The 16,204-nt window shown below is 33.0% G+C and overlaps 1 protein-coding gene across 1 annotated transcript in view; it reads left to right on the top strand.

The window, feature by feature from the left end:
- The window catches only part of LRP1B (LDL receptor related protein 1B), a 1,897,582-nt gene that overhangs the window by 1,208,304 nt on the left and 673,074 nt on the right, over window positions 1–16,204 (top strand). Inside the window, exon 21 of the mRNA XM_036857483.1 lies at window positions 111–293. Within this exon, the coding sequence (XP_036713378.1) occupies window positions 111–293 (183 nt within the window). The remainder of the gene's footprint in view (window positions 1–110; window positions 294–16,204) is intronic.

Here is a 16,204-nt window from a genome sequence, read left to right as displayed (position 1 = left end):
ATTATAATGCCTAAAGAAAGAAAAAAATTGAAAAAAAAATATTATCAAGTAAAATCATAATTCCTCTCTTGTCTTCCTCTCTCTGCCTCTCTCCCTCATTTCAATTTAAGAGGTTCGTTCTCCTGCTGGTTGTAATGGGAATGAATTTCAGTGTCACCCTGGTGGAAATTGCATTCCTGATCTGTGGCGCTGTGATGGGGAAAAAGACTGTGAAGATGGTAGTGATGAAAAAGGCTGCAGTGGTACCTTACGATTGTGTGATCACAAAACCAAGTTTTCCTGTCGGAGTACAGGTAAGCAGAACACTGGGTTCAACTTCTACCTCAAGCCTGCTTCCTTGATGTAGGTTCCTTTGGGGCCCTCCTCAATCCATATCTCACCTTTATAAAAAGTATCCTTGTGTTTCTAGTAGGTTTGCTCACATTCTGTACATGACAGTAATAGTAGGTAACATTTATTGAGAACTATCTGTGGACTTGGCACAGTTCTAAGAATGTTCTCTGCATGAACTCATTTCATCATGCTAATTCACAATGAGAAAACTGAGGCCGAGAGCAGTTTTTAACTTGCTCAAATTAAAAAGTCAAAAGAATTTTTAACTTGCTGGCTCACAGAGCCAGCATGGAAGAAATGGGATTTGAAACCAGGCAATCTGGATTCAGAGTCTGGAATTTCACAGTCCAGAAAGAGACATGTGTGCTAAACCTACTTACAGCATTCCCCTTTTCATAGATAAATCCTTACCATAAAATTTAATGAAAATGACTAGGGGAAAAAAGGCATAATTATATGCATTTATTTTCAACCAGTTTCCTAAATTTTATTGTGCTGTCGCTAGACTCCATTAAGCTGAAAGTGATGACTTTCAAATCATTCAAACCTTTGATTTGTTTTGAGAGTCACTGAAGCTTTTTTTTATAAGTTATTCTAATATTATGATGTTTCCATTTTGTTTTCTCTCCATACAGTAGGTGCTACCTAACATGAAAAACTAACTTATTTACTTCCTTCTCTATGCCAGATGATGAGCTGAAGTTTAGAGAATTAACTATTGTGGTATAATTTGTGAAATGATTGGTATCATTATCCAAATAACCCATGGAAAGAATTTTCTGTAGATTTAAGGATACTTTCTGGAATCATCTCTGGGAGTTCTTCTTAATGTGCAATTGCTTCCAAATTGCTTAATCAGGAGTTCTTGGTGATTCATTTTGCCCTTTATTAAGTATTTCAACCAAAAGATAGAAATGAAAAGTTATCACAGTTGTGAGTAAGCAGATACTCTAGGAACCACATGGCCCATGAGCATTTAAAGATATAAAAAGGAATTGTGTTTCTTTTCTTAAACACAACTCCTGGCTATAATTAAGCCTGTAAATAAGAGATAAAGAAATAAATATAAGCTAACATGGGCATAGGTAAATAAATACTCCTGAGGCCTACTCCTAGTGAGGGAGTTGTATTTTCAAATGATTATTTTTCCAACAATATTTTTAACAGGTAACTCTTTTCAAATATTACGTAAAGATTCTTAGTTTGGGAGTTATTGGTTAGAAGAATGTGACTTTGAGTTTAGAAATTATCATAATGGAACATTTCATATTAGTTGAAAATGAGTAGATGAATAACTTGTTAAATGAATGAATTATTAATTAAATAAGCAAGTTTTTATTTAACAGGCTAATTCTGATGCCAAAGAGCCAATTATTTGACTCAGGCTAACATTATTCTAAGTGCATATTTTTTCTCCTGTTGCTTCTGGCATTTGTTTGATTGGACTAATGCTGAAATATATCAGATAACAGTCTTTAACAGGTATACGACTAAGGAACTGGCAAGGCTATAGGAAAACAAAATAAAAATATTAATTTACTTGGAAAATCCTGAGCTAAAACTAACTGAATATGCTATCAAGATTTAGCAAATTTAGAGGTAAAAACCAGGCTGAAATTTCCTTATGAAGAAAGAAATTATAAATGCCTTCATAATAAAGTAATTTCTAAAAGTTGTATGTTAGTAAAAACTGGTTTGAACTGTCTATGACAGAAAACATGGAGAGAAAACATATAAATAATAAATAACAGGGTTAAGTAAAGTTAATAGAAAATTTCAAGTGGTTGTGATTTATCTTGTATGTGTGTATTGATATTTTGCAATGAACTCTTACGAAACAGCTTTTTCTGAATATGACTCACCTTAAAAATAAATCTGAATTATGATGAAGATGACTGATGTAGGGAGGAAAAAACCTTTTCCTCTGCCCACACAGAGGGGACAAGACAAAGGAAAAGGACTTTGAGTTTATAGGGATGGCAAATTGTGGAAAGGTAAATATATGGGAAAACTAACGGAAGATAAGGGCTAGTTAATAACATTTGTGTAGGTCCATTTTGATACTGACTTTCCATCATCTTCATGGCCTTAGAACTTCCCTGGGAAAGTGTTTTATGGCAGTTCTCATTTCTCAAAAGTTTATGCTTTTAGTCAGATAAGGGAAGCTACAAGAAGACTTCTTTCTGCATCTACTGAATCTCAAATGCTTCAGCTCAAAATAATCCTTATGATAAAGTGTCATATTTTGGAAGTAGTGTATTTTGATCCCACACAGTGTATATCTTTGGAGAATTGGATTCTGAGAGACATTTTTATGCATGTTGATTTGGGATTTGAGTTATCCACTTAATAATATTAAGATATTTGAATCAAATGATCATCATGTAAACCAAATTTAATATTAAAAAGCAGAACTGCAATAAAACTCATGTTGCATTGTAAAAGGGAAATGTGGTATAACATAGTGACTATAATTGATATACTGTATTGTATAAATGAAATTTGCTAAGAGTGGAACTTAAGTGTTCTCACAATAAATGAATGAATGAATGAATGAATATCAGTGGAATGTGAAAGGTAGTAATTTAACCTTTGATCTGCTTCTAATTTAATCCATGGCTTAAATATAGTAAACCATAATGTATCAAACTACTTGAGGAGTAATAATTCACAATGTATGAATATTTATGAACATTGCAGATATTAAAGTGAACCACAAATATACACATTGGATTAAAAATATGTACACATCTATAATCTTTGTGATATTTTTAAGTTTAATTAAATTCTCAGCTTTACAAACTAAAAGACCTTTAAACCATTCAAGATGTTGAATTCAGAGTTCATATTTATTTTTTTAAAAATTCTGAATGCTAGCTTGAACATTTAAAAGTTTTCAGGGCAATCAATTTATATTTGTTGGTTACAATGACTTTTATACGTAAATTGCTATCTATTAGTATAAAAATATAGACACATTACTGTTTCTTTATTCCAATAAAGGAAAGAATGAGAGCTAAATTAAGTTAAAGTACAATTCAACCATTATCATCTTAGAGTCTCTAATCTCAAAGGGTCTATCTTTGACCAAGAACTATACTCTCCCACATCTGTTCTCTCACAAATTGCAGTTAGGGTGACCTTTGAACAGCAGGGGTTTGAACTGCATCCATTTATATGCAAAATTTTTAAAATAAATATTGGAAACTCTTTTTGGAGATTGGCAAGAATTTGCAAAAACTAACAGAGGAACCACATAGCCTAGAAATATTGAAAAAATTAAGAAAAAGGTACATCATGAATGCATAAAATATATGTAGATACTTGTCCATTTTATCCATTGCTACCATAAAATCTACACAAATCTATTATAAAAAGTTTAAATTTATCAAAACTTACAAACACTTAACATACCAGACATGGTGCCATTTGCAGTCAACAGAAGTCTAAACGAATGTAAAGATACAGTATTAAATAACTGCAAAAAATTAACTGTAGTACATATTGTAATAATTTCATAGCTACCTCCTGCTGCTATTTCCGTGAGCTCAAGTGTTGCTAGTATCTGCTTAAAACATCATGTGACACTAATCATCTCCAGGTGAGCACTTTATCTCTCCAGTAAACTGCATATCGAAAAAAAAAGTGATCTCCTTTGGTTCTTGCGTATTTTTCATCGTGTATAGCACAATGCCATAAACCTTGAATAACACCATGGGACCCATATGAAGTGCCACTGTTGATGCTGGAAGTGCTCCCAAGAAGCAGAGAAAAGTCATGACATTACAAGAAAAAGTTGAATTGATTAATATGTACTGTAGATTGAGGTCTGGAGTGGTGGTTGCCCATCATTTCAAGATAATGAATCCAGCATAAGGAACATTGTAAAAGAAGAAAAGGAAATTTGTGAAGCCACTGCTGCAGCTATGCCAGCAGGTGTGAAAACCTTGCACTTTTTCTGAAATACCTTTTTATCTTGTATTGAAAATGCAGCTTTTATGTGACTGCACCATTGCTATAAGAAAGGTATACCTAAAGACTCTAATATGATTCGAGAAAAAGTGAAGTCATTATATGGCAACTTAAAGCAAAAGGAAAGTGAAGGATCTAAAGGTGGAGAATTTAATGCCAGCAAAGGATGGTTTGATAATTTTAGTAAGAGGCTTGGGTTTAAACAATGTCAGTGTAACAGGAGAAGCAGCTTCTGCCAACCAAGAGGCAACAGATGAGTTACAGATGCCATTAAGAAAATCATTGAGAAGAAAGGATATCTGCCTGAACGGGTTTTTAATTCAGACAAAAGTGCCCTACTCTGGAAAAAAAAAATCCACAAAGGACATTTATTAGTAAGGAAAGAGAAGTGAGCACCAGGATTTAAATCAGAAAGGGATAGGCTAACTTTACAGGTCTGTTCAAATGCAGCAGGGCCTATGATCAGGACTGCCTTTATCTATAAAGCTGCAAACCCCTGAGCCTTGAGGGGAAAAATAAATACCAGCCTGTCGATCTTCTGGTTGTACAAAAAGAAGGCCTGAACAATGAGAACCACTTTCCTGGACTGGTTTCATTAATGCTTTGTCCCTGAAGTCAGGAAGTACCTTGCCAGTAAGGGACTGCCTTTTAAAGTTCTTTTGATGTTGGACAATGTCCCCTGGCCACCCAGAACCCCATGAATTCAACACTGAATGTGTCAAACTGGTTTATTTACCCCCGAGCAATATGTCTCTAATTCAGCACCTAGATCAGCGAGTCATAGGACCTTTAAGGCTCGTTACACACAGTACTCTGTGGAAAGTATTGTCAACGCTATGGAAGAGGACCCCAACAGAGAGAACATCATGAAAGTCTGGAAGGATTACACCATTGAAGATGCCATCATTATTACAGAAAAGGCTGTGAAAGCCATCAAACCTGAAACAATAAATTGCTGCTGGAGAAACTGTGTCCAGATGTTGTGCATGACTTCACAGGATTTGCGGGAGAGCCAATCAAGGAAATTATGAAAGAAATTGTAGATATGGCAGAACAGGTTGGGTGTGGGGAGTGAAGGGTTTTAAGATATGGATCTTGAAGACATTCAAGAACTAAAAGACACCATACCAGAGGAATTAACAAAATACAACTTGATGGAGATGAATGCTTCTGAACTAGTGCCAGACGATAAGGAAGAAGACTGAGAAGAAGCAGTGCCAGGAAAAAATTAACATTAGGCAGTTCGGCAGAAGGGTTACAATTATTCAAGATGCTTTTGACCTCTTTTATGGCATGGACCCTTCTATGATACAGGCACTAAAACAAAAGCAAATGATAGAAGAAGAATTAGTACCATATAGAAACATTTTTAGAGAATTGAAAGAACGTAAAAGTCAGAGAAATTGCAGTGTATTTCTGCAAAGTTACAGAGAGTGTGCCTGCCTCTCTTGCCTCCCCGTTCCACCTCCTCCACCTCTGCCACCGCTGAGACAGCAAGACCGTCTTCTCCTTTTCCTCCTTCTCCTCAACCTACTCAACATGAAGATGACAAGAATGAAGGCTCTTATGAGGGTCTGTTTCCACTTAATAAATAGTAAATAATCGTCATGTCCTACTATTAATAAACTTATCTGCTGTATATGTGTGTGAGTGTCTTTGTGTAAAAATCTAATAACTGTACAGCAAGAACTGTATGAGAAGTTTTTGTGTCATCATCATTATTATCACCTAAGTATTCATGATGTAGAACATCATGTGCAAGACTTGTATTGAAGTGGATAGCCTATCCTAACAGAGACATAAAGTGAGTGATATGTAATATAAAGTTAATAATGTGTTAGTTTTCCTAATGTTTTATAACTTTGCTTTCAAAGAATCATATTACTGTACAGTATGCCTCTTTCTCTCATAATTGGAGAAAGCCTATTATCACAGGTGTTTTTTTTAAATGTAATGATGTTTGTAATGCTGTAATCTGAATATGACTGTAATACTATATGCCATAAAAAATTTATAACAATTCATCCGTTAGTGTATACCTGGGCTACCATGAAGCAGTCATATTACTGCTTCTTCATTATCAATGCATGAATTATTATACCTGTAAATAAATATGAATCTTATTCACATTATTTTTTTCATTTTTGATGTCTAGTGTTAGTAATACATATAAAATCTACAGTATTTTGTATCATATAAGACAATATTGATGTAGGCACTGAAAGACAGATGATTCATCTTGTGAATAGACAACATAATCTTATGGTATTGATAAGGTACAGTACTGTAAATGTATTTTCTCTTCCTTATGATCTCCCTTAATAACATTTTCCTTTATCTAGCCTACTTTATTGTAAGAATACAGTATATAATACACATATCATACAAAATATATGTTAAGGTTTCCAGTCAACAGTAGGTGATTAGTAGTTAACTTTGGGGGGAGTCAAAAGTTAAACTTAGATTTTCAACTGTGCCCCTAACCCCCATGTTTTTTGAGGATCAACTGTATATTATAGTCAGGGAATCAGGGGAGGAAAGTCTTTCTCTCATGGAAAAGAAACTCAGAAATGCCATTCTTCAGAATGGAAAAATAAATGAAACCTTTGACATTATACATTGATGACAAGACTATAAGGAAAATAGGGCCCCCAGCTGTTAGTAGAAATGTAAATTTGATCCAGCCTTCCCACTTCTAGAAATTCATGTAAAGAACAGCAGGAGTATATGCAGATGTAGAAGATCTGAAGAATTAATGTTTAGATCAAATTAATAAAAATATAACTCTATTTTTAGAAGGCCAAAAATAAACCTTCTTTTACAAGGTTCAGTAAATATTTTTTAAATGAGCATTTATCGTCACAAACAACGTCAATAAATTCCAAGAAATAGAAATAATGCAGGCAGAATTCTCTGATTATCATATAACAAACCCATAATTATGAAGAGTAAACCACTCTTCCGCTTAGAAATTAAATAATAAAATAAAACATCAAACTAAACTTGTAGAACTTTTACAAAATAAGGATATATACTTATCAGAATATATCGAATATAAATAAAGCACTGCTCATGGGAAAAATCATAACTTTCTAAATTTATATGCAGAGTGTCCCAAAACTCTCAATGTATTTTTAATCTTTAACAATTTCGGAAGTATAAATACTGTAAATTTACAAAAGACATCATTTGAAATTTTAGTTATTGTTAACATATATTAGTTTTATGAATCCTGGATAATACATTTTTAAGTTTGGTTGTAGTAGTTTCCCTCTTTACTTAGAGGGTCTGAACCAAAAATATATTTAAAATGTTATATTCAAAATTTATAGAATTATATGTAACTAAAACTCAATTTACAAAATTATAAGTAATTTACATAAACTTTTAAATGATTTTTATGTTTTTAGCATTTATATTTCTAAAATTATTAAAGGTTAAAACTATTCTGAGACTTTTGAGACACCTGTATTTACACTAAGTAATTAAAAAAATAGTTTTTTGACAATGTGTACCAGACACAGTGTTCACCAACTCCTTATGCTTTACTGTATTTCTCAACTCTCTTGCATTTAGATTGGGGTCAAATGACTAGTTCTAGCTAAGCACTGTGAGCCGAAGGGACTATATCATTTCCATGCAAGGCAGTTAAGCTATAGTGAGCATCTCCTTACTGTATGGGTCTAGAGGGCACACATACAAGATGGATGAAGGCGACCTTACCTTCCCTGATTTTATGTGAACAAGCAATTAACCTTTACTGAGTTAGGCCCCTGGATTTTAGGGTTTGTTACTGCAGCATAGCTTATCCTGACTAATGCAACATCAAACTCAAGAAGTTAGAAAATAACAAAAGAAACCAAAGGGAAACAAAATCAAATTAATGTTTGAATTTAGAAAAAAGAAAGAAAATAGCATAATGTGAAAATTCAAGAATTAGGTTGTTGAAAGAATAACTAAAGTCACTAATACATTAACTGACCTAATAAAGAAGAACACATTGAAAATGCAGTGCACAAAATGAGAATGGGAAAATAATCACAGATGCTGAAGAAATTATAAAAGTTAAAGAAACTATCTATGAAGTATCATAGAAGTGAATATAAAAATCTGTATTAATAAAATCATATAGTTTTTAAAAAATATAAATCTCTAAAATTAACTCTAGAAAGGAAAAAAATAGGCAATATATTTTATAAAAATTTTAAAAATAATCAATATATAACCCCTGTCACTATTCCACCAAAAGCTTCAAGTCCAGATGAAAATTTCTACCAGATATTTAAGGAACATTGCTACAATGCTGTTTCATCTCCTCCAGAGAATTTGAAAGGAATAGAAGCTTTTAAGCAACATAATGTTGATTTTCCAACCAGAAAAGTTGGTACCTCCCATACACACAAAAATTACAAACTCTCTGATGACCATGACTACCATTATTCGAGATAAAATATGAGCAAACCCAGCAATATATTAAGAGAATAATTCATCATGAAAAAACATCCTCCTCTGGTATACTTGTTACTATTAATGACCCTGCATTCCTACATTGATAGATCATTATCACCCAGAGTCTATAGTTTACATTAGGGTTCACTCTCGATGTTGTACAAATTATGGATTTTGACAAATGTGTAATGATATGTGCTACCATAGTATCATAGTTTCACTGCCCTAAAAATCCTCTGTGCTCTGCCTGTCATCCCGCCTTCCCCCCAAACCCTGGCAACATCTGATCTTTTTACTGTCTCCATACTTTTGCCTTTTCCACAGTGTCATATAGCTGGAATCATATAGTATGTGTAGCCTTTTCAGATTGGCTTCTTTGACTTAGTAACATTCATTTAGGTTCCTCCATGTCTTTTCACGGCTTGTTAGCTCATTTCTTTTTGACATTGAATGGTATTCCATTGTCTAGTTGTACCACAGTTTATTTATTCATTCAACCTACTGAAAGGCAACTTGGTTGCTTCCAAGTTTTGGCAATTATGAATGAAGTGGCTATAAACATCTGTGTATAGGTTTTTGTGTGGACATAAGTTTTTATCTCATTTGGGTAAATACCAAGGAGTGTGATTGCTGGATCATATGGTAAGAGTATGTTTGGTTTCATAAGAAACTGCCAGACTGTCTTCCAAAGTGGCTGTAGAATTTTGCATTCCCACCAGAAATAAATGAGGAATTTTTATTGCTCGATAGCTTCGCCAGTATTTGAGTGTATCAGTGTTTTGGATTTTTGTCATTCAAATAGGTTTATAGTAGTATTGTTTTAATTTGCATTTCCCTAGTGACATATGATGTGGAGCATCTTTTCATATGCTATTTGCCACTAAATTGTTTTTAAGAGCTAAATGTCGCAAACAACCTAAATAGGCCAAAATAGGGCACTAGGTAGAAACATTATGGTACATAATGGTAGAATATGGTAGAATACCTTGCAACAATTTAGTAAATGGAAATCATTATAATACACTAACATGGACGTTTCCCTATGATTAAATTTTGAGTGAAAAGTCAATGAACATATTAGTGGGCATAGTATGTAATGTTGTTTAAATAAAAAGAAAATAAACACAAGTATATTCTTTTCTATAATAACAATATTTCTAGAAGGTTTCACAAGAAACTGTTGTCAATATTTGTCTTTGAATGGGGGAAAGGATGGCTAGGGAAAAAGAGTGAGAGGTCATACTTGTACAGTCTCCCCTGATGACTGACTGTCTTTCCAAGTGATAGCTTGGTGTTGACCCATAACCTTTCACTCTAGATTCCACTAGAAAAAGTAACATACATTTTCAAGTAAGGTCCCAGGGTTGAATTAAGAGTTAAGGATGAAGTAGTCTTTAGCAGAAGAATGTAACAAAACTAACTGGCACACAAGGGGATTTAACTCTGACAGTGGCTTCATAAACACCATCCTCTGTTCTGATCCTCTCATGTAATGAAAATCCATTGTGGGCTTGTGTGAATGGCAAAGTGTTATTCTTTTCTATGTTTAGGTTTTTTTTGTTGTTTTTGTTTCTTTTCCCTTACCCCGCTGTTGTATCAGTAAATAAAAAGTGAAATGAGTTTAATCTATGGTAAAAATCAATCTGGATAATTAGAACCAAACTTATCCTACAGTGGAATAGTGATTTTGTTAGAATTATGTGGTGGATTGTATATGAAGAATTTCTAAATAGAGCACCTTTTTTTCCCTTCCTGTAACTGACCCTATGGTATACTTTATTTATTTCTGATGAAGTAACATGGTGAGCTCTCCATTGTCTATGTGCTCTAAATCTAATAGATTTTTTGTGCATATAGCTTCTTATAAGTCTTGTATGTTACTCTTTTTATTCCTCCCACTGACAGTTTTAAACACTTTGCTGTATACTTACTCTTTTCCTCCTTTAATCCTGTATCTAAAATAGGAAATACCCTCCATTTTGCCAAGAAGGTGTCTTCTTTAGCTATTGATCCTGTGACCTCCTATATCCCATGGGACCTTAGTCACTTTTCTTGCTCATGTCTTCAATTTCTTTCTCTACACTAATTTTTCTTTCTCTTTATAAATATACCTAGCACAATAACCTCAAAAACATTTGATTTTATCAGTTTTCCTGTCTTCCTCCTTCCCTTCGTTGAATCATCTTGTGTAGTGTACCTCGATGTCTTTTTTCTCATTCATTCTTTTACCTTTTGCTGTCTAACATCCTCTCCCTGCCTTTGATGGAAATTGCTGTTTCAGTTGTCACCAGGAATGATTTTTCAGCCCATCCTCTTCTCAATCTTGAGTCCTCCTCTGCCATTCAGTAACTACATGAGTTTGCATAGATTACCAAACCTCTCTAAGGTGCAGTTTTCTGATCTGTAAAATAGAGATATTATTAATGATAACCAATAGACTGTACAAAAAGTGCCTAGAACATAGTATGAACTTAATCAACAATACCTTTGACTGTTAATACTGTATAGTGACTTCTTTCTCTGCAATACTTGACCTTTCTCTCCAATACATATCCTTTCCTTGAAACTTTTCCTTATGAAATCTCATATTGAATTGTCCTCTTTCCACTCACCATTTAGATTTCTATTTTTATTTCACCATCCCTTGCTCCTTTTCCCTTTGCCTACCCCTTGTATTTAATTTAAAGACATCTGTTGAATACATAATCCATCTCAGACATTGCACAGATTTTTCTCTTAATTTCTCTGTTTTACTCCTCTCATCTTTCTGCAAGGTGTCCATAGCAAATTCGTCTGTTCCCAAAGTTTCAACCATCACCTCCAGGTAAATGCCTCCCAAATTTCAGTCACTGATATTGAACCCCATGCTTCAAACCCATTTTTTCCATTGCTATGCTCAACATCCCACTTTCTCTCCAAAGTCAGAAATTCTTCCTCTCTCCTCTATTTCTGTTACAAACATCTTCATTCTCCTAAACATTTAAATTTAAAGCAGAAACTACCTTTTGACACTTCCAGCAGGTAATAATTTTCCAGGTCCTACTGATGCTACCTCTACAGTTTCTCTTAACAGCACCCATTCTGTTCTTTCCATTCACACATCAGAGCTTAAGGTTGAGCCTGTGTTATATCTCACTCAGACCTTTGTGTGGTCTACTACTTTTATCCCTGACAATTATTATCTTCAATCCATTCTACACGTGTTTTTAGGTTCCCCTTACTTCATAAGCTGGGACCTGATCACAGACTTTCTCAAAATCTTTCAGTGGTTCTCCATTGTAAGATTAGGAGACACTCTTGAATTAGCAATCAACATTTCATGAACTGTAGCCCCAAACTGCTTTATTGCTGCCTCTGGAGCAAGTCCCACCCTTTCTCTGTCTATGCATTTGTATAGGAGTTGAATCTTATATGTGGGTTAGATTCAACAAATAAAGTTAAAACTGCCTATGTTCAAAATTACTATTGAAAATCATCCACAAAACTCAATATACGTGGTTCTGTGTATACAGTTTTGATGAAAATTTGTACATAAAGCTGTATCATTAAGAAAATATTTAGCATAAAACAAAGAATAAATATACAAAATATAATTTTATAGTGGATTCACTCAGAAATGGAAGAGAGACCAAATTAAGGGAGAGTTGATTTACTTTCACCATCTATGCCCTGACACATTCCCACTGAGAAGCAGCAGTAAAGCACCATACTATTAAATTGTTCTCTCTCTCTTTCCTTTTATTTGCTTTTGCAGAGGGTATGTATTTGAATGTTAAAACTATACACATAAGACAGCTGTTTGGATGAAATGCCTTTTTTCTTGTGTCCATATCTACTATTCACTGCCACTCTTCAAAACCCCTTTCCAAATAACATCTTAGCAAAGCTTTCTCTTCCTCAGCCTTTCAATCATACATCTTTTCTAGCTCCTTGAAATTCCATAGCACTCTGTAATTTTTATAAGGCTTTTATCTCATCCTTTTTTTATAGAACATTTCTCACTACTCGACTTATTCCTCCACAAGGTCAAGAATTTGTCTTTCCCATTTTCCTACAGTGTTCAGTAGCTAGACAGGTACAAAATACTCAATAAATATTTGCTGAATCGAATCGAAGCCAAACATTGTTAGAGAAATAAATATGTATGTGGGATTAAAGGTTAGTAGTATAAAAATTAAAAGACAGATTATATTTCAAAAACCAATATTCAAAAAAATCATATTATTAAGTAAATCCTTTTGGATTTTTTCAAAGATTCACTTTTCTTCATACCCATATTCTTGATATAACTGCCAGTCATATCCCAGGACAGAAATTGTCCTCTTGTAGCGTGTTGTCTTTCATAAAGACAAAAGAAAGTCAGGCAGTTCACAAATTAATAAATCTATTTTTAAAAAATAGCCAAAACAGTTTAACAGAAAGAAAAGGAACTTTGGAAGCGATCATATAAGTTTATTTGAGGAAAGCAGCACATTTTCTAGGAATTCATGGGGCCTCTTAGTTTACCGATAGCTGTTGACTTTGTACTGACTTTTAACCTAAACTGTATATTTCAAGGTTACACAAATCAAAATAGTCCTTACAAAGTCCTGAGTGTGTGTATGAGAGAGAGAGAGTGTGTGTGTGTATGTGTGTGTGTGATTGTAGTAGCTGCCATGATACCAACATGCTGATTTTTGCTATTTCTGTTTTTCGTTGCTGCTGTTGTTGTTTGGCCATTCTTACTCTCTTTGCTCAAAGGACAAAACTACAAGTCCCACAAGAGTGTGTCTTGCACACATAGTAAGAATCAAGTTGAAAACATCTTTATAAATCTGAAAATATTATGTAGAACTCAACTTGATAATAAACACCAAATATTATTTTTTTTAACGTGTGATATCTCTTTAAAGAAGAATTAGTAAAGACAATTTGAACTTGGTTTACTTGGTTATTTGAACTTATTTGTGCACAATTTTTTTAAAAGTTATTTTTAAAGATTTTGTGTTTTTAGATATTGGATGTGTATAATTTCTGTAACACATTTTAGTATTATTAATCTTTATTTTGTTTTAAAAATACTAATTTGACCTGAGTTTCAACTTTCTTATATATATAAAGGAAGGAACTTAAACAAGGGAAGTTGTAATACTTGACTTTTTACTATGTTATGTCCAGTGATTTCACTATGTAAGTATTTGTCTTGATACAAATCAAGTAAAAATCAACACTCTTTAAGCATATTTACTAAGGTCATTTGCTTTTGGGTTTTATTCAATTGATGGTCATGAAATAGAAATTTAACTAAACTTATCATACCTGGTGTACTCTCTTATCTACAGTTTTATAAAAATTAAAACCAAACAAGAAAGGGAAAAGCAATTAAGTTTCAAACATCCCCTGCAAAATCAGTGGGAGGAGAGAGCTATTGAAATTTGTACATTTTATTTAAGCTATGTATTCTTATTTATTCATATCTCTGGTAACATAATCTATGTTAAAGTTATTAGTCATTTGCATAAGATTTTTCTTTACCTTTCCCAGACAGCATTTAGAACAGGGATGGCAAAGAGGTTTAACTGCTATTCTGACTCTAAAAGATTGATAGTGATTTATGGATGGGTTTGCTGAAACAATTTTAAGGTCATTCTGGAGTCAGTGGTTAAGAATGTCATTATGGAGTATGTATGAGGAAAAAAATGTAAGCTGCATCTTGATTTACAAACTAAAAATGGAAATTACTATATTATTCTTGAATTCTCCCTTCATTCTATTATACTTGCAGATGATCCCATACAATTTAATACGTAAGTACAGGATGTCATATTTTAGACTACAGATATGTATTATGCATTGATCTTGTCTTGCTAACTAGGTTATAAACTCCTTGGTGACAGGAAACGGGTCTTAGGACTTCCTTATACTACCTAAACTCTCTAGGAAAGTATAAGGCACAGAGTAACCTCTGTATTTGTAGAAACTATCCGACTTTGTGGCATATGTGTATATGTTTCATCTTTATCATTTTAAAATGAGCTAGTATTTTTTTTGAAAAGTTACGTGGAAATATAGTGGAAGGAAAATAAAATAACACAGAAGGATTCAATGAAAAATCCATCTGTCTCCTACTCCAGGCACCTCATCTTCCTCGCCAGAAGCAATCACTTTTCACTATTTCCTGTGTAACCCTCCAGAAAGAATTCATGTAGAGACAAGCCTATGCATGTGCTTATATTGACATATGTATGGAAATATAGTCACAGATATTGGTAAACAGATAATTCTCTTCTAATATAAAAGAAAGGCTACAGCATACTCAGATGTAGGCCTTTTTTTATTAACATGATTTGGAGATTGTTTTACTTTAATTTATGCAGAATTATCTCATTGTTTTTCACTCAAGTGTATAATTTCAATGTATGGATGCATTGTAATTGATGTTACCAGTCTTGCAATGCTGATTTAAGTTGTTACCAGACTTTTGCTAATATATACAAAGCAGCAACACATATCCTTGCATATGCATCTTTGTGCATCGGGCAAATATACCAATGAAAAAAATTCTAAAATTAGAATTACTGTGGTAAGGGGTTGATACATTTTTAATTTACTAGATTTCATAATATTGGCCTACAGAGAGATTATCCCAATTTGTAGCCCCTTCAACACTGGGGTTGTTTTTTTATACCCTTGTCAAATCTATCTTTGTGTTATACAACTTTTTAATCTTAATCAATCTGAGAGAAAAAATGCTATCATATTGCTGTTTTTGTTTACTTTTTAAATTGAAAGATTTTTTGAACATCTTATGTTTGTAAGCCATTATTGATTCATTGTGAATCTTGTATTTATATTAGTTTATTGATCTTTATCATATTGATTTATGAGGCTTTTCTATTTTAAAGAAATATGCCCTTTTTGTCAAATATAATGATTTTTTTTCAGTTTTATTGACTTTATGTTGACTCTGTAGATGGATTTTATTGCTCGGTGTGGACAGTATTTAAGTTTATCAATTTGTCCTTTATATTTTCTATGTTGGTAATGTTTTTGTTTTAATAGCTATTTTATTCTAGAATGTTTGTGTATTATCATTGTTATTATTTTAAAACACTTCTTTGATCTGTCTATAATTTTTTTTGGTGTAAGTATCAAGTAAAGATTCAGCATTTTTTTTTCTCCAGGTGGCTCATCAACAATCCTAACATTATTAATTTTGTAATTATTTATTCTCTACTATTTTGAATTGCCAGTTTTTGTATATTAAAACCACATACATAAGTGACTGTACTTCTCATGTCTCTATGCTGTTTAATTATTGATGCTTATTGATATCCTGTTATGAAAATAATTTAACCAATGTTACTTTAAAACACTTCTAAATATCTGGCATATATAGTTCCTACTCATCAGTGTTCCTCTATTTTTTTTAGAAGACTCCTCATGATATTTGCAGTTTTATTTTCTTAAG

The sequence above is a fragment of the Balaenoptera musculus genome, chromosome 7 (genome assembly GCF_009873245.2).
Source record: "Balaenoptera musculus isolate JJ_BM4_2016_0621 chromosome 7, mBalMus1.pri.v3, whole genome shotgun sequence".
NCBI classification, from domain to species: Eukaryota; Metazoa; Chordata; class Mammalia; order Artiodactyla; family Balaenopteridae; genus Balaenoptera; species Balaenoptera musculus.
This window is presented reverse-complemented; position numbering and strand designations above follow the sequence as displayed.